The sequence below is a fragment of the Bombina bombina genome, chromosome 2 (assembly GCF_027579735.1).
Source record: "Bombina bombina isolate aBomBom1 chromosome 2, aBomBom1.pri, whole genome shotgun sequence".
NCBI classification, from domain to species: Eukaryota; Metazoa; Chordata; class Amphibia; order Anura; family Bombinatoridae; genus Bombina; species Bombina bombina.
Genome location: NC_069500.1, coordinates 1,188,767,858 through 1,188,785,088, shown reverse-complemented (window position 1 = coordinate 1,188,785,088; position 17,231 = coordinate 1,188,767,858). Strand labels below are relative to the sequence as shown.

The 17,231-nt window shown below is 38.3% G+C and overlaps 1 protein-coding gene across 1 annotated transcript in view; it reads right to left on the bottom strand.

Moving 5' to 3' along the window:
* Positions 1 to 17,231, bottom strand: part of TLR3 (toll like receptor 3) — a 76,795-nt gene that overhangs the window by 39,464 nt on the left and 20,100 nt on the right. The window contains 2 exon segments of the mRNA XM_053703893.1: positions 1,824 to 2,282; positions 15,054 to 15,200. Coding sequence (XP_053559868.1) covers positions 1,824 to 2,276 — 453 coding nt within the window. The 5' untranslated portion in view covers positions 2,277 to 2,282; positions 15,054 to 15,200.

The following is a 17,231-nucleotide window of genomic DNA, read 5'->3' as shown; positions in this document are numbered from 1 at the left end:
TTCACCTAAGTCCAGTGAGTGCGGATATTTTGTTTTATTGGATTGAACCTATTTTCCTGACACCCTGGCAGTTGTTTTTGGGAGGCGTGAGTGCAAATCCATTATATATACCTAGACATATATATCTATTATATCTATTCCTATAGATATATAGGTATAGATATGTATTTTACAATAACAGTATTATATATATGATATAAATAAATATATAAATAAATATATATATATATATATATATATATATATATAATAACAATTACACTATTTTCTATATAAAGAACATAGGAATGTAAAATATGTGTAACGAGCATTGGGGTTCATAATTTAGGACTAACAAGGTTGGGTTAGCACACAAAATAGTGCTCCACTTGTAATCTAGCCAAAAGATAAAGATGAGCCTGTATTATTTTCTTTTAATAATTTAAATGGACTATGATTTCTCTTAAAGGGATATAAAACCCCCCAAAAATATTTTGTTATTTAGACAGAGCATATAAATCTGCTACGTTCCCATGATATTCTTTGTTGAAGAGATACTTAGGTAGGCATCTGGAGCATTACAGGGCATAAAATAGTGCCCTTGCAAATGGATAACATTCTTGCATAGCCGCTGTCATATAGTGCTTCAGAAAATCTCCCTGCTTTTTAAACAAAGATACCAAGAGAAAAAAAAGAAAAATTAACAATAGAAGTAAATTTGAAAATTGTTTAAAATTAAATGCTCTATCTAAATCACGACAATTTTGGGTTTCATATCCCTTTAATACATTTTTATTTAGCCACATTGGCTTGGATTTATTTTTTTTACTTCTATAACCATGTGATATGTGTTGATGTTTATATTTATTTAACAAAGTTTTAAATGTTCTCCATTTATCCTCTGTTTTTGTTTGAAAATAATTTCTCCCAATTTATGCTGTTTAACGATTTCCTTAAAATATTTAATTTTGCGTTCTCAAAAGTCTTGGTTGAACCCTTGTAATGCTGGAAAGTTATTTCACGTGCTTATGCTATGATCACTGTTACCTAAATGTTGTTTCACTTCTATGATTGATACTATTTCTGTTTTATTGTATAGCGTTAAATCCAGTATCTAATTATTTATAGTTGGCTCCTCTATTGATTTTTACATAAAGTTATCTTTGAGCGTATTTAAAAATCTATTCCCTTTAGTTGCATTGCTAGTTTAATTAGCCCAATTTATTTCCATATTTTTAAAATCTCCCATAATTACAACACTAATTAGTAGCTTTTTCTATTTGCATTAGCAGTTGAGTTTCCTCTAGTCACGCGTACCACCATGTTGAAATCTAGCTTTCACTGCATTCCAGTGTTGATATGTTTACACATGTGCAGTAACTCTCCTTCAGATATCTGCAGTGTAACTTAGGTTGCAATATGGTGTCGCCCATAATTAGAGGGATGTGCATGAAATGTATATAGTGTTTAATATACCTTTAAAATAAAGAAATATTTGAACTATAGAATGCATTAAAGCATCAAGGGGGTTTAAGTTAATGCAAATGTTATCATGTAAAATTATTCTGTTATACATACAGCTTTAAAGTGGATAGGAGAAACATTAAAAAAAAGCCCTAATCTGACCTGATATTCACAAAGAAGAAAATAAACATGGAACATTTGCTCTACAAATGTAGTTTTGCTGCCAGTAATTTATTCCAGTTTGCTAAAATACTCTAGGTTAAAAAAATCAATGTCATTAGAAAATTTTAAATTAGACCCCCCCCCCTTTATCAAATAATATAATAAAACACTATTGAATATTTTCCATTGAGAAGTACAATAAATCTGTCCGCTCTTACCTCTAATTTTTCAAAAGGATTTCCACTTATGCTGCTTATTCCATTGGCGGTTAAATAAAGTTCGGTGAGGCTGGAACACAAGGTAAAGTATTTTTCTGAAATTTTAGTGAATTCATTGTGCTGTAAATTTAATAGAGACAACCGTGGTAGTTTTTCACACAATAATGGATCAAACTGATGCAGAGTATTATATCCAACATCCAGGGAGACAAGCTGATCATATCTAGACAAATTAGCAGAAGGCAGCTGCTTCAGTTGGTTGTGAGAGAGGTCCAGCGCCTTTATGTCGCTTGGTAGATCAGAAGGGATCTGGGAGAGTTTCAGATGACTGCAGTCAGCTTTTTCCTGTACAATCTTACAAGGATTTACACTCAAAGTCGTTGCCACGAATATGGTATAAATGAAGTAAAGGTCAAATAGCAGCATTGTTGAAAAAACAGAAGCACGACTCATTTTTTTCTGTTAAAAAAGTCAGAAATAGTGTAGTTCATTAAATTGCATTCCTTTATAGTTTCACAGATACAAAATACACATATCGACATGCACTCATAGGAGGCAGATGAGGCACTGCCGCACTTGCCATTTGGGGCAAATAAAAAAAAAGGTTTTTTTGTTTTTTTTTTTAAATTTCCAACTCTATAATATTGCGCAATAGAGGCAGTGGGTTCTGCTTTTTCTCTATTGCGCAATATTTTAACATAGATTTTTATGACTAGCCACTCTGCTGCACCACCCGTTGGTGATTTGTAGCAGCAGCGCGGCTGAAAAAACTATTAAAGAGGCATCTCTAATGAGGCCTCGTATTTTCCCTGGGAGCCAATCAACGCCGGTCATGAATTTTTCTCCTGGTGAGTGACAGCACCAGGAGAATGCACTGACCGGGGTTGTTTGACTCCCTGCTGCACTGTGCATGCGCAAAGAAGGACCAGTCTGGCTTGAACAACACAGTGACACTCCTGCCTGTTTGGGACTGAGTCACTGACTGAGCACAGCACAGCCATCAAGCTAGTGAGCGATCCAAATTGCTGATCATCAGCTGGGAGTGGGAGCTCCATCCGGAGGTATTTGCCCAGCTGATTCAACTATGGGGCAAACCAGAACTGGATCTGATGGTGTCTCATCAGAACGCCAAGCTTCCTCGTTACGGGTCCAGGTCAAGGGATTCCCAGGCAATGCTGATAGATGGCCCTGGCCCTGCCCTGACTGAGGAGCCGACACAATATTGTACAAGTAAGTCAGACAGACTTAAACAGTAAATACCAGGTAGGAGGAGGCGGCCACTACTCTTAAGGCAGCTTATACTGGTCCGGTAGGACTCTTAGGAGGAGGAGGCGGCCTAAGCCAGGTAGGGACTCTTGACTTTGACTGTCACAGTCTAACGGCTCTGATGGTTTGACCACTATTCTCTCTGTGTTTCTGACTGACTGACCGTTACAGGCCCTTACCAGAATTATTAACCGGACTGGTACTCATTTGATCGGTCAATAATTATTTTAGCAACGAGCAGTTGGTTGGCTGCTGGCAGTGCACTGCTACTTCTTCACTGACACTGACTGACTGTCACTCACTAGTGTGGCCCTGAGGAGCGGACGACGACTCAATGGACAGACACAGCTGAGCTGCTACAAGTAAGTCAGATATCAGATCGACTCACTACTATTCTGACTTCAACTTATACCGGTCCGGTAGGAGGAGGCGGCCTAAGCTGGGTCTTGAGGGACTATTGACTGTCACTGTAATGGTCTGACTCTGACCACTACTCTCTCTGAGTCTCTGACTGACTGACCGTTACAGCCATGCAGGTGTGGTGTTGTTTCTGAATGCTAATACATAGGACATAAGGAGGCGGAGCATATTTGTGTATGCCACTGAGGGATAGCTTTTACTAGAAGCATTGGTTGTAGGTGTAATAATGTACATTTTTATTTTGACAACGATGTCTTATTTTATAAGTATCAGTATGCCACTGTTGGAAAATAGAACTAAAGAGAGTAAAATGAGATTTGTTAGGAGCGGGTGGTGTGTGTAATGTAACACAAGTAGGTGCTTAACAATTCCATTTAATTATTATTCTACTAAAATATTTATTATAATATAAATGCTCCTTTTAGCATGAGAGAGATGTGTGGTTGCCGGCTCCTAAAAGTGAAATAAACTTGTCATCCAACTGCAATACAGAATAGTTTATTGTTGTTATCTGTCTTTCTGTGCCCCTTTCAAACATTTGAATCTGGTGACCGAGACAGCTGAGCAAGGGACTGGCAGTGAGCAGAATTATATGAACAGCAACGGCTGGTTGTATGTGTAGGGAGTGGGGAGGGGCTGATCATCCAAATCATCTGGTGGCTGCTGCTGCAGCTCTATAATCTGTTGCTGTTAGATAACACCAAAGTACTAAATGCAAATAGTGTGCGTCTGTGGATTCTTCACAAAAGGTTTAGATGGTCTCTTTCTGTTCTGGAAAAGGGGGCAAATAAATAAAGTATATTGCAAACTGTTTTTTAAATAATTTTTATATTACAATTTAAGTTGGTTTATGTCCCGTAAGGACCTTACCAGAATTATATAACCGGACTGGTACTAATCGTGTATATATATATATATATATATATATATATATATATATATATATATATATGTGTGTGTGTGTTTTTTTGGGGGCATCACAGCCAGTGCCTCACCAGCATCTGAGGTCACCGCACGTCACTAATATACAAAAATATGTGTGTGTGTATGAAGTACTTAATTACATGCTTTAATATTTGTTTGTGCATGTTATTTCAGCACTAGCGGCCCTGCAAATCTATATTTGTGGGGTTAAACACACAGTTGAAGTACTGCTGGGAAGCTACAGAAAGTATTCAATAGAATGACACTTTAAAGTCCTTTAAAACTAAGATTAGTATCTTTATATTATCTCCCTCTGTGACCTGGCTCTGGCTATAAATGTTTTTGTCTATTGCTCTATGCAATAACTTTATACTTTGTAGCTGGTTTAGACAGGAGTAGGGAAAAGCACAATTTTACACAAAAGCGAGAGCCCCTTTATGTCTTATAACATGTCAGTAAATAAAAATGTCATTTTATTTCTGTATATTTCATTGTGCAATTTGTGCACAAAATGCTTGTTCGCATGAATTTAACCCAAACGGCTACAAATATTCAGGGATAGGCACAGACAAAGGCTGTGGCGGACATTTTCCAAATTACAGACCTTAGTGAAGGACACCAAGGTACATTTTAAATTAAAAACATTATTTTATAGTGCTTGGTGTTAATATACAGATGCAGATACCACTGATCCTATAACCAGCCCTCCTCTGGCTATACCCATGTGCCAGTATCACTACTGTGTTATTATATAGTGCTGGGTGTTATTATACTGATGCAGATACCACTGACCCTATAACCAGCCCTCCTCTGGCTATACCCATGTGCCGAGTGTCACTACTGTGTCATTATATAGAGCTGGGTGTTATTATAAAGATGCAGATATCACTGATCCTATAACCAGACCTCCTCTGGCTATACCCATGTGCCTGTGACATTATATAGCGCTGGGTGTTATTATACTGATGCAGATACCACTGACCCTATAACCAACCCTTGTCTGGCTATACGCATGTGCCAGTGTCACTACTGTGTCTTTGTATAGAGCTTTGGTGTTATTATACAGATGCAGATACACATTCAGTATTTCACTCAGGCTTTAGTTATTCCATAACTTATCACCCAATATCACTAGCAGTCTCTTGAAAAGCCACTAACTTTATTCACACTACATATTTTTTTTAATTCCTATTATTCAATCAAAACATATACTAAGGTTGTGGCGGACACTGCAAGGGCTAGTCACGGACACCAGTGTCCGTGTACGGACACCTTGCCTATCCCTGCAAATATTTTAATGCTGAGGCTAAAGAATAAACTGTGAACTACATTTCAATAAATGGAGAATACACAGATTAATGGGATAATGTAATATAGAATTGGCTTCCCCTTTAAAGGGACATAAACCCCCAACATTTTCTTTCATGATTTGGATAGAAGATACAATTTTAAACTACTTTCCAATTTACTTCTATTATCGAATTTGCTTCATTCTCTTGTTATCCTCTGCTGAAGGAACAGCATTGCACTACTGGCAGCTGGCTGAACACATCTAGTTAGCCAATCACAAGAAAGAAATGTGTGCAGGCACCAATCAGAAGCTATGAAGCAGCGGTCCAAAGACTGCTGCTCCATAACCTGTCCGCCTGCTCTGAGGCGGCGGACATAAATCAACCCGATCGAATACGATCGGGTTGATTGACACCCCCTGCTAGTGGCCGATTGGCAGCGGATCTGCAGGGGGCGGTATTGCACCAGCAGTTTACAAGAACTGCTGGTGCAATGATCAATGCCGACAGCGTATGGGCGGCGGACATGATTCGCTATAGCGGATCATGTCTGTCCGCACCATGATAAATCTACCCCAAAATCTTATCTTATTTTTCTATAACCAGTGAGACCAATACTTACAGAGAACAGTAGAAAATTTATGTTTTATTATCTCTCCGTCCCTCCACCCTTTAGGAGTGTAATTTATTTTAAACATTCTAATATACATATCTTTTATATAATCTACTTTCAACAAAGGATACCAAAAGAATTAAGTTAAATTTCAAGATAGAAGTAAATTATAAAACGTATTAAAATTGTACAGTCTATCTTATCCATGAAAGAAATGTTTTTGGATTTCATGTCCATCTAAATTGTAACTTCTATTGCCGCTAAAATAAACAAATTAAAAGCAAATATATATTTTTGTGCTGTATAACAATTCTATATAAACAGTAGAGTTGTTCAAATAATCTAATTAGCAGTAGATATATGTTAACATTATTTAGAAAAAGTTGAAACAAACAGCAATAAACTAAATTTGACTATATAACAAATGATCTGCTAAAGGTAACACAAAAGGTATTTAAAATTATAAAATAATGTAAACACTGTAAATATTAAAGGGTCATAATAGTAAAAAAATAATAATTACATTCTCTTAATTATTAGAACATGTAGTATTAAGACTTGCAACCCTGCACGTCTAGGTGTTTAACCCCCGCAAATGTGTTAAACACATAGTAGAAGTACTGTGTGGACCCGCAGAACACTGCTGGTTCAGAGAAGAAACTACCACTGGCTAAATCTGCAGCACTAGTCACATGTCCCAGCTGTCTAACTAGAGCTGCTGAGTTGCCAGTCTTAAAACTACATACATACATGAATTAGAGCATGTTATTTCTTTACTATAATGTCCCTTTAAGTGGTGATAATATTAACAATATCAGTGGTATGTTATCTATAATCAGTGGCATTCATGGAATTAACTGGTATAAAATGTGAGAATAATGGGTTTAATCACCAACTCATAAATAACTTTTTAGGGTTGTGTGATACTACATGTAATATGAACAGTTCAGATTGAAACCATATAACTGTATGAACTGACTTTTGTCTGCCATCAGATAGGCTTACATTAGTATTAAGAACTTGCATTGTCTCTGGGAATGTAGTTCTTCTTGCTGCAACTGGTTTATCATTGTAAAACATGATTACAATTCCCTAAATACAATATAGAGAAATGCATTTACATTGGCACACACTACAGCCAATCATATTACAGAGTTAGGAATTCTGCATTTTATTTCACACATCCGAATTTTCCCCCAAAAAATAACATCCAGTATTGTGAATTATACACTATGGGCTCGATTTATCAAGCAATGGCGGACAGGGGAGTACATATGCGCCCCTGTCTGCCGCAGCTCGCCTCTGGTGGGCAGCAATCTGTTGGCAGAATTCAGCATTGCACACGAGTGCTATTTTGCGCTCATGTGCAACACCGCCCCCTGCCCATGCACAGCCAATCACACACGGACAGGAGCTGTCAATCTCCCCGGTCGGATAAGACTGGGGAGATTGAAATTCTCCACGTAAGAGGTGGAGAAGAGGGTAGAAAGCAGCGGTTTGATGATAAATATGGACTGCAGGTTCTCTTGTGAGAACCTGCAGTCGTGGGGAGTGAACAGCTTGATAAATCGAGCCGTATATATTCTGCAGAATGGGTTGTCTATTTAGCTTTATTGGATATGGGAGATAAGCCCATCCAGTTATGACTAAAGAAATAAAGCAAATCTAGAGGTGGGATAGCAGATAATGTAGAGTGGTCCACATTCTATTTCTATCTCTGACTTGCAACTGTAGGCCCAGTTGAAGCACCTCAGAAAGGACAAAAAATGAAGATGACTTATTTAGCTTGCAAACCACAAAACAAAAAACTTTTACTTGAAATCTGGATTATGTGAATGATGACCAAATTGTATCCTGTGTATGAAAAATATTTGTTTATTTTTGCCTGAAACGGTTAAGTAAAGTGAACCTAAAGGAAAGTGAATGAATATGTGCAAGTCCTGGGACTCTGATGCTCACTGGCTAATAGGGGTATTTAGTATAGGAAGATAAAAATTTTAAAAAATAATGAAATAACTGATATACATTTTGCAACATTCTCTTTAAGATGAAACAGAGATGCTTTTGGAACATATTGTCCCTCTAATGGCAAGATATAAAATTATATGGGGTCAAATGTTTGTAGAAATTACATGACGGGGGGTTCAGTCGTTTAGGAGGGGGTCTGATTCCTTAAAATGTAGCAATTGTTGTATATGATGGGCTTGCAAAGTATATCCATTTGTTTTTAACCTGAGGCCACATTATCACTATTAACTGAGGAGATAATCATTTCATAAACATTTATATATATATATATATATATATATATATATACACACACAGGTAAACTGTAATATACCTTTTGGAGATAGCTAATACAGAAGATTGCATCCCCATCTGATACATATAAAACATTTATATTTTCTATTGTGCTCTGCTTTCTGATTAAGCCTGAGGAAATTTGTAGGTCTAATGTTTACTCTTTTTATTCTACTGGTAATTTCTGTGTGTTATATTAGTTATTTATTCCTCAACTATTATTATTAATAACTACACTAGGCAGTTTTAAGGGGTAAAGTTGGCGGGTGTGGGGTGATTACATATATATTTATGTGTTATATGTGTGTGGGGTACTGGCACTTGGGGGGGCTCCACACAGAGAGGAATTTGCTTTCTCAATTTCAAACGTGTGTGCAGCCACTGACTACAGTCACTATGCTCAGTAGGGTAGAAAGATCCTATTAACATCTACACCAACAGTGGAGTGCAGAGTGAAACCCTTTAAGTAACATCATGAGGGTTGGGATCTGACCCCAGATAAAGGTGTGCATGAGCATTAGCAGCCAGATGTTACATTGGTGGTTGCTTATATTGAATATAGTAAGGGGCGAAATTCAATGGGGGGCCCCAGAGCCTGACGGCTATTCTACTCTTTTCTATAAAAAATTCAGTTCCTATCATTCTCCCTTTCTGACTAGAGTCTTCATGTTAGCTAGACATACTGGAGCTCTTCCTTCGGAATTTTTACAAGCTACAATCGTAACTATCCGGAAACCGGGGAAATTGCCCAATGTATGCGAACACTTCCGTCCCATATCATTAATTAACACTGACGTGAAGATCCTGGCTAAACTTTTGGCAGCCAGACTAAACCGTATAATTCCCTCGCTGGTGGACTGGGATCAGGTTGACTTTAATCCTGGTAGAGAGGGGCCGGATAAAACGCGGCACATTCTTAATATTTATTTTCGCAGCCAAGAAAGTGGGATCCCCTTGCACAACACTAGCGCTAGATGTGGAAAAAGCCTTCGACCGCGTGAATTGGGCTTACTTATTTGAGGTTTTAACTAAATTCGGCTTTCCTACGTATTTTCATACTTGCATCAAAGCACTCTATTCTTCCCCCTCGGCATCAGTGAGAGGCTTGGGATTTCAATCCCCTCCCTTTCCCATCACAAATGGGACGAGACAGGGGTGCCCCCTGTCCCCACTTATATTTACATTAGTTATAGAGCCTGTGGCGGAGGCGATCAGGATGAGTACGGATATTAAGGGTGTCGAAATTGCAGGTACCACACAAAAAATGGCCCTATTTGCCGATGACTTAACTATATTCTTAGCTGACCCCTCCTGGTCCCTCCCTACCCTTTTTAGGCTTTACATGAGTTTGGGTAAATAAGTTTTTACAAACTTAACGTTAGTAAAACTGACGCTTACACCATTAATCTACCAGATGAGGAGCTCGCAGAACTTAAGACAACATACCCATTCGATTGGTCAAAGCAACACATAAAGCACTTAGGAGTCTTTATCTTGTAACATTTCTACTATCATTGAATCCAACTTCCATCCTCTTCTACAGCAAGTTCAAAAGAGTTCAGAGGGATGGAATGTCCCCTGTATATCCTGGTTAGGTTGAATAGCAGCATTCAAGATGATATTGCTTCCCAGGCTTACTTACCTTTTCCGAACCCTTCCTATCCCAATACCTAAATTCCTGATTAGTAAATTTCAGCAAGGTAGCAACAGGCATGTCTGGAAGTATAAACACCTGTGGGTGGCCCCGAGAATAATGCAGCAGCCTCCCTTAAGCACCCCCAACTTAACCTACTACGATGAAGCAGCGAGGCTAGCTCACATACTCACCTGGAACTCTGCCTCTTCCAATAGTAAATGGTGGGTCTTGGAACAGGCAACCTTGCTGAGTTCACTACAACTAACCAAACTCATTTGGCTGCCTAAGCATGTACGGCCCTGTTTCGATATCCAAAACACCATCGTCCTGTTTGCTCTTCGCTTCTGAGATAAAATAAGTTTGCTACCACAGATTGCCCCTCACCCATACACTCCCTATCGGGCTTACTTAAAGCTCTCAACGATTCACCTGTCCCTGTGGCGGGCACATTGGATCAATTGCATTGCTGACCTTTTTCCCACTGGCACACTGATCACCTTGTCCCAGTTTAGCTCTACCTATAATCCACCTCAGCTTCTGAAATTTGAATTCTGGAGACTACGCAGTTTGTTGAAATCTTGGGGTTTTCTCAACCAGCCACTTCGTCAGCCCACCAACTGGGAAAAGAGGGAGCTCTCTCGGTCTCCTATAGAGACGTACTTAACCCCCAATGTTTTTTAAGTCTTCCTATATCATTTCTTGGGAGAGGGCACTCAAATTCCATGCAAGTCAGGATGAGTGGTCCAGGGCCGTGGAGCTCACCAGGAAAGCTCTTCACTGCATTACTATGCTGGAACTTTACATTAAAGTTTGCACCCAGTGGCATCTCACTCCTTTAAGACTCTTTAAAATTTTGACCGTCAGTTCTCCTATGTGCTGGAGAGATTGTGGAATGGTGGGAGCGCCAGCTCACATTTGGTGGGAATGCCCAGCCCTGAAACCCTTCATGGATATATTTATGGACAGATTCTCTAGGTTGGCTCTCCTGCTAGGGAGCAAACCACAAACAATCTTATTTCACCTAGATATCAAATTGTCCTCACCCCATACGGAGCTACTGAGTGTCTATTTGCTCATTGCAGCAAAGTTGTCGATTGCCAGATGATGGAAACAAAAGGCAGCCCCTACGTGGAGTGAGGTCACCAAACTTATGAGTCACCTAGAATCTATGGAGAGCCCAATATTTGCGCAACATAATAAATTATACCTGCATGCCCATATCTGGGACAAATGGAAACAGATTGCTTAGGCTGAAAGAGCTGTAGCACTGGGAGAAGATAGGCTCAGCTTATAGTCGAACTATCCCCCCCTTTTTTCCCCCTCCTCCCTTTCTCTATCCGTAACCCTTCCATTTTTCTTGTCTTGATAGGACCGTTAATTACCCGACTCCAGCTAAGTCTTATGCTTGCTTTTCAACATCCCACACACCCATTGACATGATAAGCACTACCCTATTCTCAAACCATGAATCCTATATTAAGGCATTTTGAATAGTTAAAAATGAGCATATGTATCTGTTTATGTGTGTTGTCATTACTATGCAATGATGTTTTGCTTGTATATTTCTATATGTGTAATGTTTCACACATTTCATAATAATAATAAAAAAATATATAAAGGACTTTGAACATGGAATAATAGTAGGTGCAAGATGTGCTAAACAAATCGTATCTGAAATGGCAGTACTTCTGAACTTTTCATGTACTACAGTTTCAAGGGTGTATCGAGAATGGTGCAATGAATAAAAAACATCCAGTCAGTGGCAGTCCTGTGGAAGAAAAATGCTTGTTGATGACAGAGGTCAGAGGAGGATGGCTAGACTTGTGCAAGCAAACAGACAGGCCACAATTTTGCAAGTCACACAAGAATTCAACCTTGGTTTGGAGAAAAACATATCACAACACACCACTAGGAGCACCTTATCGCAGATGGGCTACAACAGCCAGTGGCCACGTCAGGTGTGGTTGTTATCAGAGAAGAACAAGAATTCAACCTTGGTGCAAAGAAAAACATATTGCAATGCACCACTAGGAGCACCTTGTTGCAGATGGGCTACAACAGCCAGTGGCCCCGTCACATGCAGTTGTTATCAGAGAAGAACAAGAAAGCATGCCTTCTGTGGGCACAACAACACCAGCACTGGACCATCAAAGACTGGAAATGGTTGATTGGACTGACGAGTCAAAGTTCTTAGTGCTGATTGCAGGCTCCAAATTTGGAAAACAGCATTAATCCATGGACCCATCATGTCTGATAAAAAATGTGCAAGGTGGTGTGGGCGGTGTAATGGTGTAGGACACATTGGGTCTAATGATACCCCTAGATTCACATCTGAATGCCACAGCATACGTACAAAAAGGTAAGAGCCTTAGTAAAATTTTAAGAGATGTTACTCCCTGGCTCTCAGGATGTTTAAACATCTTATATCAGGATCTTGATAAGGTTTGTGTGTGCACTCACTCTGCAGTAAGAAAGATAATGTGGTTGAAAGTAATATTATGGTCACAAGGCATCTGAGCGTCATTTTCTTTTACCATTAACATGTATACCAAGTAAATGTGAAGCAAGTAACACTGGCAGAGGAAGCAGGAGACATGAGGGCAAAGTAACACTGAAAGCAAAACAGGTCACCTTTTACTTTGGGATGAAACTGGTAAGGTTGAATCTACAGCAAATATATTATCTTGCAATGGTCAGCATTCTACAGAGATCTGTCCTGCTGACCATAAATTGATAGACATACAGACACCAAATAGATAAACAGACTGCACTTACTATTGGTGTACAAAATAAATTAATTAGGCTTATCCTACTACAAGATGTTTCACAAACACCTTTAATTGCAAATACTATTTTTCTTTGTGTGTACACATGTATTTCCCTTGCAAACTTCATCTCAGCTAGCTCTGGAAGAACTAAAAGTAATTCCAAAGCAGGAAGCTGGCAGGAAATGACTCTTTCCTGCTTAATGAGGACATTTTTCTTTTGTGAAATACTGAACTTTTTTAAAAACAACTTTAAAATTTCAAGATCCAGGATGTCCATACGGTGCTCCAGCTCCTCCTCCCACCACCAGCAGCAGTATTTACTGAAGTGTTTCTGTTCATTGTCCAGGGGGAACTTAGTTCCACCTACTAAAATAGTGCAGGAACTCCGTTCCCATGCATTCCCGCTGCACTTGACCCCTGTGTAAAATACATATTTTTTAAGAACTCTGCATATATAACATTTATGTATCTATACTGTATATATATATATATATATTTATATATATATATATATATATATATATATACACGACAGTCCAGAGGAACCCAGCACTCACTTTTCACTACAAACCCCCAGGGTGCCAGCCAAACTTCAATATACAGTAATCCACGAAGGCAAGCACTCACTGGCGTATTTAAACAAACAGATTTTACTGTGTATAAAACATAAAGTGAACGTTTTTGGGCCCGAAAACGTTCACTTTATGTTTTATACACAGTAAAATCTGTTTGTTTAAAAACGCCAGTGAGTGCTTGCCTCCATGGATTACTATATATATATATATATATATATATATATATATATATATATATATATATATATATGTGTGTATATATATATATATATATATATATATATATGTGTGTGTATATATATATATATATATATATATATATATACATACACAGAGTACTGTGCAAAAGTCTTAGGCCACTATTAGATTTGTTGTTTTAGCAATAGTATAATGACCATATGTAATTATTTCTCAGTCTTTTTTTTAGAATACAACCAGGAAATACAAGATATTTGTATGCAGTATTAAAAAACAGAAAGAAAATCAGAAAAAGCTGCTTATATAGTCAAAAGTGGCAAGTATTTAGTGTGACCTCTCCTTATACTTGAGCAATAGCAGGAACCTTACTCTTGTAAACCTAAATGGAATGGAACCCTAATTAATATCATTGCTAAAACTTGTATTTGTCCTACTATTTCACGTGAAAATGACTGCTGTGAAAAAGGTCTATTACACCAGGTTTGTGCAAGACATGCTTGAGCATTACCTACACATGTGGTATGAGTTTAATTCATTGGAAGCTTGCTAATATTTTCATGATTCAGATACAGCATGTAATTTTAAACAACTTTCCAATTTACTTCCATTAAAAAAAATGTGCACAGTCTTTTATATTTACACTTTTTTTTGAGTCACCAGCTCCTACTGAGCATGTGCAAGAACTCAGACTATACATATATGCATTTGTGATTGGCTGATTGCTATCACATGGTACAGGGGGAGTGGAAATATACATAACTTTAAAATGTGTTAGAAAAGAATCTACTACTCATTTGAAATTCAGAGTAAATTCTATTGTATTGTCTTGTTATCTTGCATTTGTTGATTATGCAAATCTGCTGTGTTTACTGGTCCTTTAAATCGCATCATTCCATTCAAAATAATAAAGATCACAGAATTTGATAGACATAAAATCATACTTTTGCATTAGCAAGGCCACTCTCAAAGGAAAATCAGCAAACAAACTGGATACTCAAGATGTGGTAATAAAGCTGTTACAAAGAAATTTGTAGAATTTAGGAGATGTCAAGGACAAAAAAAAAGGACTGAAAGGCCAAGAAAACGTTCAAAATCTGATTAGACGTTTCTCAGAGTTTCTTCTTTGAGAGACCGGAAGACGTCCAGCAAGGACCTAGCTCAGCATCTGGCAGCTTCATCGGGATGCCTAGTTGACCCTTTTACAATCAGAAAAAACAAAAGAAAAAGCGATGGCACTTACCAATAATGGGGATCCATATATAGGAGCAGCGTTGTCTTCAGCAATGGCACCGGTCTGTATAATCCAGCCTGCAACGCATGGAGCCCAGGAAGACACCAGGGATTGGCACAGACAAAGGCTGTGGCGGACATTTTCCAAAGTACAGACCTTAGTGAAGGACACCAAGGTACATTTGAAATGAAAAACATTATTTTATAGTTATTGGTGTTATTATACTGATGCAGATACCATTGATCATATAACCAGCCCTCCTCTGGCTATACCCATGTGCCAGTGTCACTACTGTGTCATTATATAGTGCAAACTGTTATTATACTGATGCAAATACCACTGAATCTATAACCAGCCCTCCTCTGGCTATACCCATGTGCCAGTGTCACTACTGTGTCATTATATAGCGCTGGTTGTTATTATACTGATGCAGATACCACTGACCCTATAACCAGCCCTTGTCTGGTTATACGCATGTGCCAGTCTCACTACTGTGTCATTATATAGCGCTGGGTGTTATTATACAGATGCAGATACCACTGACCCTATTACCAGCCCTCCTCTGGCTATACCCATGTGCCAGTGTCACTACTGTGTCATTATATAGCGCTGGTTGTTATTATACTGATGCAGATACCACTGACCCTATAACCAGCCCTTGTCTGGTTATACGCATGTGCCGTGTATGGACACCTTGCCTATCCCTGGAAGACACGCCTCCGTCAAAGGCGTACACTGTATCCACGAAAAACAAAAGCACTCCCGGGAATCACAGGTATGTTGTTTCAACAAAATATCCTGAATATCCAAGAAGCAGCCTTCCAAATATAGAGATAACTCCCAAGGTCACCATCAACTCAAAAGAATAAAAGTGGATGATTTATTGGGATACAATAAAAACAAAAAGGAGCCTCAGCCCCATATATGCACGGAAAGTGTCACAGCAAAGAAACTGCAGACATGTTTTGTGTGGTGTTCCACGCTTGATCACTGCTATCTGTTTGCTGTGGGCATGTTCTCTATTTAAAGAGACATCAATTAACAATAAAAAAACAAACAACAGGTTAACCATTTCCTGCCTAGAACAGTATTTTACTATACACATATATCCACTTGATTATTCATAAGGGAAATTATTTTAATCCTCCTATAAAAGTGGATAACCCCTTATCGTGGGTTTTGTCTTAGTCCATTTTAACTTGAAATACAAACTAGTTAGACTATATATATGATGAACTATTATAAGAATAGATTAATGACATAAATGGTCACTATATTTGAGCATGGACTGTTTATGAGAGAGGGAGGGAGAATAATTGATACATATTTTGCACAGTGCAAGGAAAAAGAATGTATTGAAAAAAGAATTTATTAGAAAATGTTAACAGACCCTAAATAAATAGGTTAACATCACTTTCTTTGTTTATCCCCAGTGGGTGTCTGGTATTCAGCAGGAATATCCATTTTGCTTCCTTGTAACTAAGTTAGTATTCTCTGTTACCCCCCCCCCCCCTTTTGTGTTGGGGGACATGATCTATTGCTTGGATGGAGAGCAATGATGCATCACCCCGTTGCATAGTTTTAAAGTGTTTAGATACTGGTGTAAGAGTATCTGGATTTTCTATATCTCTTATGTGTTCGAGTGCCCTGTCTTTAAGGAGGCGTTTGGTCCTTCCCTCATAATGTATATAGCACCCCCTACATGTTAAGAGATAGATTACATGATTAGAGTTACAGTTTAATTTGAATCTGATATCAAATTCACTGTTTGTGATTGTGGATTTAAAGTTTGTACCTTTTACAATATAATTGCAAGTTTTGCACCGTTGTGCTCTACACTTATAAAATCCAAATATGCTAGGTAGCCATGTCCTACTGTTTGTAAGGTCTCCGGATAACCCCTATCCAAAAGCCTTTCCTTGAGTACCTTACATTCTTTCTCATATGTCTTTTCATCTGAGCAAATTATTCTTGTGCTTATAAATTGCCCTTTTGGGATGGCTTTTTTAACATGGCCAGGATGACAAGATTTGTAGTTTAAGATTGTGTTACCCTCTGTAGGTTTCCTGTATACCATTGTATTTACTGTATTGGTCTCTATATCAGCAATCAGCTCCAAATCCAAGAATTTTATGTTAGTTCTGTGCTGTTCAGCTGTGAATTTTAGATTCATATCATTGGAGTTGA